The 11,008-nt window shown below is 36.1% G+C and overlaps 1 protein-coding gene across 3 annotated transcripts in view; it reads right to left on the bottom strand.

Annotated features, from left to right (window-relative positions):
* Nucleotides 1-8,095, bottom strand: part of LOC115221545 (monocarboxylate transporter 9-like) — a 15,224-nt gene extending 7,129 nt beyond the window's left edge. Inside the window, exons 1-5 of one of the 3 annotated variants that reach the window (XM_036510803.1) lie at nucleotides 7,953-8,095; nucleotides 5,762-6,027; nucleotides 5,188-5,331; nucleotides 2,047-2,319; nucleotides 173-297 (exon numbers count right to left, since the gene is read on the bottom strand). In XM_036510803.1, the coding sequence (XP_036366696.1) occupies nucleotides 173-297; nucleotides 2,047-2,319; nucleotides 5,188-5,331; nucleotides 5,762-6,011 (792 nt within the window). In that variant the 5' untranslated portion in view covers nucleotides 6,012-6,027; nucleotides 7,953-8,095. Of the gene's footprint in view, nucleotides 1-172; nucleotides 298-2,046; nucleotides 2,320-5,187; nucleotides 5,332-5,761; nucleotides 6,028-7,558; nucleotides 7,750-7,952 lie in introns of those variants that run through there. The other 2 variants (XM_036510805.1, XM_036510804.1) reach the window with 2 other exon arrangements.
* Between the last annotated feature and the right edge of the window lie 2,913 nt (nucleotides 8,096-11,008).

The following is an 11,008-nucleotide window of genomic DNA, read 5'->3' as shown; positions in this document are numbered from 1 at the left end:
AAGTCTAATGACTTTTGTAAGTAAAAATGAAAGGTTCGGTTATAGCAATGGAACACTGTTGAAGAACTCTTACATATTTCGATATACTCAGAGAAAAAAACATATCGTTAATAATAAGTATTAATCAATTATCAGAATTAATTAACAAACAATAAAGCAATTACTCTCTCACCACGTTCTGTGTTTCTTTTAACTTTATGAATCTCTCGTTTCGGATCCTTCTCTCTCTGGTGATTCCTGTGTTGTGGGATTCTTCATCTTCCATCACAGAAGTTTGGTTGGTTCCGTCTGGTGAGGCAGAAATTAGATTTCTACAAAACAGTAAGGATCGTGTTCTTTTTCTGTGTATATATACATAAATGCATAAACACACATATGCAGACATATATATATATACATACATACACACACACACACACACACACACACACACACACACACACACACACACATATATATATATATATATATATTAGACCACCCGTGACCCGTTGAGTCACCGAGAAACTCAGAGTTTCCCAGCAATTGAGTCTTGTTTCATGGGTTCTTTCTTTTCCAGGTTGTATTGAATGTGACATCGAAATCACGTGTAAACGGCTCCTTTCCCCAGAAAAGGACAGATTTGGCTACTATTCCTTGCACGCTCTGCTACCAAGTAACAGGTATTTCGGCTCCTTTGTTGCAAATAGCTGTTACGTGGTAGCAGAGCATTCTAGAAATAACAGCCAAATACGTTGAATGCACTCGAATAAAAAAACTTAGCGTCTAATAGAAAGATAAGAGTTTCCTCCCTTTCGGGATGAAGATTATTTTTGGATCATTTTCCAATTATGCAGCGTTTTGGGTAGTTATACCCTAAAAATCTCTGATATCTTGCAAACTACCGATTTACGCGAAACTTGTTTCATTCAATTCGTATCGACATTTCAGGGTAACTTAATTCGTAGTATTTTCCCAGTATGCTTGTAATGTTAGTTTCGCAGACTAACATTACAAGCAAGCAAGATTAAAACTGACTTTTAATGTATTATAGATATATTTTTGTATTTCTGGATGGTAATTTTTTTTTTTTTGCCAAATAAACACACGCACTATATATTCATTCATCATTCTTTTATTACTGTTCTTATTCTAACTTATGTCCATTGTCCGGAAACCAAAGATCTTTCGTCACGCATCTCTGAGAGGAATGAGTAGAGCAAGAGCACACACGAAGACAGAAAGTGTCGCTGAGGCGGTCACAGATGTGTCATGAAAGATTCCTGGACGATGAACATGAGTTAGAACAAGAACAATAATAAACGAGTGAAGAACTGAAAACCAAGAATATTGCAACACAACTTCATAAACGTATATATATATATATATATATATATATATATATATATATATATATATATATATATATATATATACCTGTGTACAGACATCCTAAATCTGAAGTGAAAATGCTGCTAAAACTAACTACTTCTATAAGGATTAATTTATATAACACGTGTGTTTGAAGAACTAAAACTTGTGAAAAGCAGTTACACGAACACTTTTCTTTTTTTAAAAGCATAATCAATTATTACTTTTTATTGTAAGAAAATCTTTTTCAAATATGGTCATTCTATCAAGAAACTTTTGAAAAACTATTGTACATCTCACTTGCAAGGTACCAATGTAGAACGTGTCGAAACCATCGTAGTGGGTAAAGAGTCTGGTGAATTCCATTTTCTTTCTCTCTCTTACACAGACAGACACACATACGCACACGCACACATATAACATTTGTATGTCTCTCTCTCTCTCTCTCTCTCTATATATATATATATATATATATATATTATATATATATATATATTATATATATATATATATACATATATACATATACATATATATATATACATACATACACACACACATATATATATTATATATATATATATATATATATATACGTGTATATATTATATATATTCGCATATGTATTTGCACATGCGTATATATTCTGTGTATTATATGCATACGTAATAATATTTCAAATTGTAACAATCTTACCTTTAGATTCTTTCTGCTCAACATTTTTGTAGGCATATTGCAGGGGTCGGCAAAGTGATCCAAAAACAACAATATTCAAAAGTGCCCCTGAAATAAGAAGCAAGGTCCCTCTCGGTCCATAAAACTCTATGAAGTACTCAATTAACATGTTACCCACTAGTATCCCCATTCCACCTCCACAGTTCGATATTCCTATTGCCAAAGCACGCTTCTTTTCAAAATAGAATCCTGCAATGATTTGCCCAGTAAAAAATGTCATTCCAAGTGACACACCTGAAAAAAAAGGTAAAATAATTCACAGAAATTATTTTGGAAATACACAGCAATATATTACAGAGATATGAAAGCGGTGTAGCTATTTTGCGACTGACTGGTGATTTTTGAATTGTGCTTCTAAATGCGGTGTGTTTGTCCATTTAGAAGTTTCTAAAGTACTTTTACCATTTCCATAATTACTTCCATTGTTTAATTAGCAGTTAGAAACTGATTATTTAAAAGTTAGATTTGTGATGACTGGTGTTAGAATTTCTCTGTTTATATCGTGACTATGGACTGGAAAGCTTATTCGACATTAGATATTGGTGATAAAACGAGTCGTTAAGTTTCGTTGGTTGGTTGGGTTGGTCAGAAGGAGTGTTTTTCAACATGTCTGTAGGAATTCTTAGAACAACACATGCATAATGGCTGGGAAATTCTTGGGTCTCCACAGATACGATTTACGTAAGCACTAGCGCATTCACCACTTCAAAAGGGAATGTTTTGGCTACTCCTTCTCTCTCCCAACAAATATACTACTACTACTACCACCACCACCAACACTGCTACTACCACCAACACCAACACCACTACTACCACCACTACTACTACTACTACTACTACTACTGCTGCTGCTGCTGCTACTACTACTACTACTACTACTACTACTATGAACAGAACTTTCCGTCAGTATTCTGTTATTTATTTTTTTCTGCTCATTCATCCATTGTTCCGTCCCTCCCGTTGTTAATGAGGTAATTAATTTATTTCTTATTGTTATTTTGGCGGTCATTAATTATTATTTGTAAAACTGTATCAAGCTGAGTAATTAGTCAAGCCATGAGAAGTACAAATGACGTCAGTCGCTCACACATTATGTAAAAGGTGAATGTACTATCTCGCCAGACGTGACAACAAACAGTCGAAATGTGTGTCATTTTGATGACATCGCAACATTATCTATTCTCCCCCCCGACACACACCACACACCACACGCACCACACACATACGCATACACACACACACCACAAACACACGCATACACACACACCACAAACACAAACACATAGACGCTCAAACATTGATTCAAGTCGGCTCAGTAATAAGTGAGCCCTTCGTTAATGAGCTTCAAAGCTAAGAGGATATTTTAGCCCAGCCGATGATTAGCCCAGCTTTAACCAAATTTATCTCGTAAATATTTCCGTTAAACAGAACATAGCACCGTGTCAGTTGGCATTGTGTCTTTTTTACACTCCCGAAAGAGAAAGATAACATTTTTATTACAGGGTGGCCAGACATATGTTCGTTCCGATGGTGACATTTTCTTATCAGCTTCTACCTTTCGGAAGTTAACGAAACCAGCAAAAGATAAACATTTTCAATCATAATTTGAATATTTCGAGAAAATATTCTTATCTATGCGGTTTATTTTTCTTTGCACCTCGTTACACTTTCGCGTGTTGAGTGCAATTATTCTCAAAATCTATGAACGCATTCGGTATATTTTTATTACATTATTGTCCGAGCTTTTAAATTGCGTGTGTTCGATGCAATTCTTTCCAAAATCCACGGACAGGTTTCTTATATTTTAAATCCGTATTTGTCCTCGCTCGTTTAAATTCTACATGTTTAAAATCCACGAACACATTTAATAGATATTTTCATCCCATGATGGTCCGATCAATTTCAGTTATTTCCCAACTTTCTACAATGACATTACGTTTTCTTTTTTATTTCTTTTTTTCAGACCAGACTAAAGACGGTCTTATCACTTCAACTTCGGTTTGGACAGCAGTGTTTTAGAAGAACATTGTTCTCCGTCAAACGGTTGCTCTGGAGTCCTTCAATATTCCATCATCTATACGACCCACATGACCTGCCCAATGCGGTCTGTTTCGCTGTAAAAGATCTTTTATCTCTACAGCGTACGCTAACCTTGAAACCTCAGCATCGCTCACATCTCACCAAGATATATGCAAAATTTGAAGAGAGCATTCTCGTTGAAATCATCTCTATGTTTAGAATACAATGTCTAAGTTCTACAGACATTTGAGAAAACAGACAAAATGCGTGTCTGGGAGTAAATATTTGGCAGTCATTCCTGCATATCTTGGAGAGCACAGGGAAGAGGTTATAATTTCCTAAATGATAGCCACGGCTCTGTTTGCCATTTTGCTCGTCATGGCTATCATTTGGAAAATTGCAATCTTCACTATCGTCTCAAATCTGTGAGTGTGTGTGTATGTGCGTGCGTGTGTGTGTGTGTGTGTTGTGTGTGTGTGTGTGTGTGTGTGTGTGCGTTGTGTGTGTGTGTGCGTGCGTGCGTGTGTGTGTGTTGTGTGTGTGTGTGCGTGTGTGCGTGCGTGTGTGTGTGTGTGGTGTGTGTGTGCGTGTGTGCGTGCGTGTGTGTGCGTGCGTGCGTGCGTGTGTGTGTGTGTGTGTGTGTGCGTGTGTGTGTGTGTGTATTACTTGTTTCAGTCATTGCGGCCTGGCTTGAGAAGGGTTTAGTCGCACGAACCGTCGCCAGGGCGTTGAAGTCGTTTGGGTGGGGGGGATAATGTGGTTGTGTCTGTTTGGTAAGTATTGTAGTACAAATAGTAACCGTTGGTACTGTTAGTGTAAGGGTTCGATGTGGCAAGAAATTATTGATGCGACAGGCTGCTCCTGCACACCCAGGTCAGCTCCCATTTGGAGTATTGTGGAATATTTGTGTAGGGAGCAACTTGTGTGGGCTTTGTACAGGTTGCAATGACAAAAAAATTACAGTTTTCTGCACTTTAAAAGGATTTGTTGTGGAATAATTGGAATTCCTGACATTTATTCTTATTTTTTTAAAGATGACATATTGACGTTTGGAATATATTTGGATGGTCAACGGAATCTCACCTGCGATGAGGCCATATGTAACGATCATCATATCGATACTGGTTGAAAACGCTCCCAATATGGCTCCTATGAAACCCAGAAGACCTGCTAATATGATCACTGTCCGATGGCTAAAGTAAACCAACAACATATTGGCCACTGGAGCTGGAAATAGAATGTGATAAGGATTGGTCAAGTGAATGAGGTGTCAACACCGTGGTTTAAGAGGTTCGATCTAATTATTGATTTTGTACTTTATATTGGAAATGAAGCTGAACTCTCTTTTTTAACTCATTTATCAGAAGAGGGAATAAAAACAGATGAATCCTTCCGGACAACAGACGTAGTTTGATAAGTAATGGAGTCAAGATGAAATTGGGGTAAATGAGAAATATTTAATGATATTTTGATGATAACGATACCATGTCATGATAAATATATAACAAAATCATATAATGATCGATATATAATGATGGTTTTAGATCGATAATAGAAAAGCATCGTGGGAAAGATATTCAAATGGGAAATTTAATAGAGAAATATTTTGTGACCAAAATGGGTAATTGAAGAAAAAGAAAATAGGAATGTGATTTACCTGCAAGCATACTGAGTCCACTTTGTAGTGCTCCGATTAAAGACAGCTTCGATACTGGGTCATCAAAGATTCTGGTGAGACCAATGAGGAATATTCCTGAAGAACTTGTCAGTCCGTTTACTATGAAACAGAGAGAGGCTGCAGCAAAGCAGACGACCCATCCCCAGCCGCCATCTGGTGGCACCGGTCGTTTCTCATAACTTTCCACATCTTTGAGAACCGTTTCGTGTTGAACGGAGTTAAAGGACATATTTCGAATAAATTTACTGAAATGATTTTAAATAAAACAAAGTAGATTTCGTATTTGCTCAGAAGTCATGAAATATTTGAATGTACTCAGCTGAGTACATTCTACATAGATGACATTGTTACTCAGACTGTGTACTCAAGTTTTTCGTAAGCTCAGAGAGGAAATTACCAACATATGACCACGTGACATAAATTAATACAAAGTTTATAAACTGTATTTACTCTCACCATATCTCTGCTTTCGATTAGTAAGAGAAAAGACTGTCAAATTCCCTTCGCACTAACATAATTTTTTCAAATATACATATAAACACATTAACCTTTCATTGTAACCAGTGTGACTCATAATCCTATAATTCTATTTAATATAGAAGAAGCAAGGAATTATGTGATGTCAAGAGAATAGTAGACAATACATACATACATACATACATACATGTATACATACACACACACACATACACATACATACATACATACATACATACATGCATGCATGCATACATACATACATACATACATACATACATATGCCTACATACATATATACATACATACATACATACAAAATTACCCTGTTGTTGATGTTAAAATTGCAATGAAGGAGCCTTGGATCTAGGTTAGAAACCTATTTCTTTATTACCCACAAGGGGCTAAACATAGAGGGGACAAACAAGGACAGACATAGGTATTAAGTCGATTAAATCGACCCCAGTGCACAACTGGTACTTAATTTATCGACCCCGAAAGGATGAAAGGCAAAGTCGACCTCGGCGGAATTTGAACTCAGAACGTTGCGACAGACGAAATACCGCTAAGCATTTCGCATGACGCGCTAACGTTTCTGCCAGCTCGCCGCCTAGGTTGGAGACCGGTTCTTTCTCTACTGGTAAGAAATCTTGAAATAAACTGAATAATGACATACATACATGTTCCCTATACCGATTAGTAACCACCACAAATCCAAACTAATCTACGTTCCCATATAAAACAACCACTTGTCCAAATAATCCCTTTACACTCCTCCAATAAATTCCCTGTATAACAGAGAAGCGAACTTACACGTATTAGAAGTGGAACCCCTAAGGAACTGGAATTGTACCATAAAAATAGACAGAGCGATGAAAGATTGAAAATGCCGTACATAAACAGCGAACATCTCGTCATTAGCCGTTTAATTATTGTGTAATTGTTACATGAATTGTTATATATTACAGTGTAATATTTGAGGGAAAACAAAAATAGTATTTATGAAGAAAAAGACTTAAAATTATATTTTGTTAGTGAAGATTTAAGGAGAATATAGAAAATATGATCGAAGTCAATAGAATACAGTTTATGTTGTGAACGAAGTAAATATTTTGGGGGATAAATACCCGTCGATTATTTGGAAATTCTAATCAACAGAAACTTTAAGTTAAAAGATCGAACTAAACTTTCTAGAGTATTCTCCTCTTATCGTCTGCCAATTACTTTTATTTACCAATGAATTATCAAATAAACTATTTAACTAATGAGACGATTACAAAAATGAAACGATGAACTTACGAAATATCTATCACTGCTTCTTGGAGACGATAAAAGCCAAGGAAGTGGGTTATTGTTTCTTTATGTGAAACGATTCTTAGCCCAAAACATTATTCTTTACATTTTAGTCTTCTAATTCCAGTAAATTTTGGCTGATAATTTTTCTCCATCAATTAAATGATTGCATTTCCAAAAGTCTGACGATCAACAATTATACCCGTCCCACGGGTATATATCTACTGAGCCTTTAGTAATTATTGAAACTGGCTGTCGATGAGAGGAAAGTAACCTTTGTTAATTACATCAAAACTAATTACTGTGTCACGATCAGACGTTGAATAACCAGCGAAACACAACGAAACTGTTGGATCTATATTTACAGAAATGGAAGATTGTGTGAATTGTTTCGCTTTACCTTTTGAATGAAAAGAACGGTGGAAGTTCCAGGCAGAGAGAAATGTGACGTTGTGAAGTTCATGCGAAATGAGATTCGTTAATTATTGCTATTGTTGCTGTTATTGTTGTTGTTTTCGTGCTGTTTAATTGACGAAACGATCGACTCCGTGAGATATATGCAGGCAGACAGGCATTTCTTTCAGGATATTCAGATAAGTTTTGTGGCAGAATATAGTTTAATGACTTTATCTTTGCACACACACACACACACACACACACACACACATATATATATATATATATATATATATACACATATATATATATGTATTCATTCATACATACATACACATGTATACATGCATGCATACATAGACACACACACACACACATATATATATATGCTCATATATATGAATGTACATTCACAATCATATACATACATGTATATATATATGTGTGTGTGTGTGTGTATGTGGATGTGGATGCACTTGTGTGTATAACAAGTATATATATGTTCGTATATTTGTGTTTATAGCTATGTATGTGTATGTGTGTATATTGGTATGTTGCGTATATATGTATGCTTCAGTACTTATCAGCCTGGGAACACAGAAATTACACAGATATGTGTGTGTGTGTGTATGTGTATGTTTATATGAGTGTGTAAGTATGTATGCTTATGTACGTGTGTATGTTTATATGTATTTGTGTGTGCTTGTTTATGTGTGTATGTATGTTTATCTCTGTGTGTATGTTTGTGTGTGTGTATGTATGTGTGTGTGTGTGTATGTATGTGTGTGTGTGTGTGTGTGGTGTGTGTGTGTGTGTGTGTGTGTGTGTGTGTCAGCATGTTACTATACTGCAATGCCTATCAACGTATGAAAGTAGAAAAACGATAGAGCTTTGTATGTCTGTGAGTCTTATGGCTGCTGAAGTCAAACAGCATAATTGCTGCCCTGATGAGGCCCAATGAGGGAGGAACGTGTGGGATAACTCTCTCTCTCTCTCTTTATCACGAATTTCCCTTTTCTTTAATGGCGCATTAAGAATAATGTTTTTGTTCCTTGCCTCTAGGCTTTGTGTATTTTCACTGGAAGTGAAGAACTCTTCGATAAAGCAAGAATTTAGTTTGTCTTCGGGATATCAGTGCAGCCTGCTCCTCTGTATTTTGGCTGTAATTTGTTGGTGGGACGAGGGCAGAAGTTTTGAAATTGCTTAGATCTGTATTTCCAGATTCTCTTGTATATTGCGTTCAGGCCATTCTGTAGATCCTCAAGGTTCCTGACTGCCTATACTATCATCACCTGTACAGGTGGAACGAGTGGCTGACTGTCACGTGTGAGGCTAAGAATTAGAGAACCACCACCAACAGCTGGGGTCCTCTACAGTTCGGTCTACTCACATACATACATACATAGTCGCCTGCACACACACACACACGTACATACATACATGCATGCACACACACACACACACACACACACACACACACACCACACACACACACACACACACACACACATATATGCTGGACTCTCTCGTCGTTAGATTACGTATGAGCGTTCGACAATTTCTTGCCGAACAACCACACAGATGATTTGTTTATAGGGATAAAATGTTTGTGTAGACATAAGCTTTTTGCGCCTACAGAATATCTCAACGGGCTTGACAGAGCAGCACAATATATTTAATGGGTAATTTTGAAAAATTTGGACCTGCCCCATGATAAAAACTGGTTTGAACACAAACCACCTCCAATGCTTGAAAATGATCACTCCTCTGAAACTTCATTCAAACTGATAGAAAGACTGATGCCAATAGACCAGACATTCTATTGAAAGACTTCAGACAAAAATCATACCTCCTCATTGATATGACTGCCCCAATCGACATAAACGTATCTGTCAAGACCTACCAAAAACTGAGCAAGTATAAAGATCATGAAGTAGAAATTGGCAAAATGTGGAATCTCAAGACTAAAGCAATACCTTGCTGTCATACGTGCCCTAGGAATGATAGCAAAAGGGGCTGATTGCTACCTAGCTCAGATACCAGGGAACTCCAAAATGGCAAAAATTTTGCGGCTGTCACTCAACATCCAGGAATTGAACACCTATTTTGTAGATCTTAAACTATTTTGTAGATCTTAAACTATTTTGTATATCTTAAACTACCTCTGAAGAGATTCAGCTTTCAGATAATTTTTAATTTTATTTATTAATTTTCTGAAGGTCTGGAATTGAAATAGCTGTAAAGGATGTTTGTCAGTTTTTTTTTTAATTAATGAATAATAATTTATTAATTACTTCTCTATTTTCTCTTCTTATTGTAATAAATAAACATACATATAAACCACGGTTTATATAGTTACCTTGCAGTTGAGTATTAACTGTAATGTTCAACATTCTTTGTATAGGTAACTAACCAGTGCTTTCATAGGATTATATATATATATATATATATATGTATATATATATATATATATATATATATGGCGTGTGTGTGTGTGTGTGTGTATGTATGTATGTATGTATGTATGTATGTATGTATGTATGTATGTATGTATGCACGTATGTATATATGTATATGTGTTTGTATGTATGTATGTATATGTAATGTATGAATGTATGTATGTATGTATGTATACATACACCTATTTGTGCATGTGTGTTTTGATATACAGGGTCCGATGGGTAAATTGTCGCCATTTTCTAGTTTTAATTTCATGCATGTGTATTGTTTGTTTTTAATTTTGTCGACTGCACAGTATAATAGGGTCAGTTGGGCACCGTCTGAGAGAAAAACAGCAACATGACGCAATTCACTCTGCTAGAAATTTGGAAACAACATATCGTACTGCTTGGCATTCACGCCGGAAACTCCAATACGAACATTTCAGAGTGTTTGGATGTCAATCTAAGGAGATTGCAGAAGATTCGGAAAGAGTTGGATGAGTCTAATGGTGATTACTAAGGTGCGACAGCTCGGAAATCTCACTCTGATCATTCTGATAAGAAAAGAACTCCTGAATTTGTTGGTGAGATCCAGGCTGATTGACAAAGATCCCTCCAA

Source organism: Octopus sinensis, linkage group LG18 (genome assembly GCF_006345805.1).
Source record: "Octopus sinensis linkage group LG18, ASM634580v1, whole genome shotgun sequence".
Taxonomy (NCBI): Eukaryota; Metazoa; Mollusca; class Cephalopoda; order Octopoda; family Octopodidae; genus Octopus; species Octopus sinensis.
Note: the sequence above shows the minus strand (reverse complement) of the source record. Positions and strands in the feature narration are given on the sequence as shown.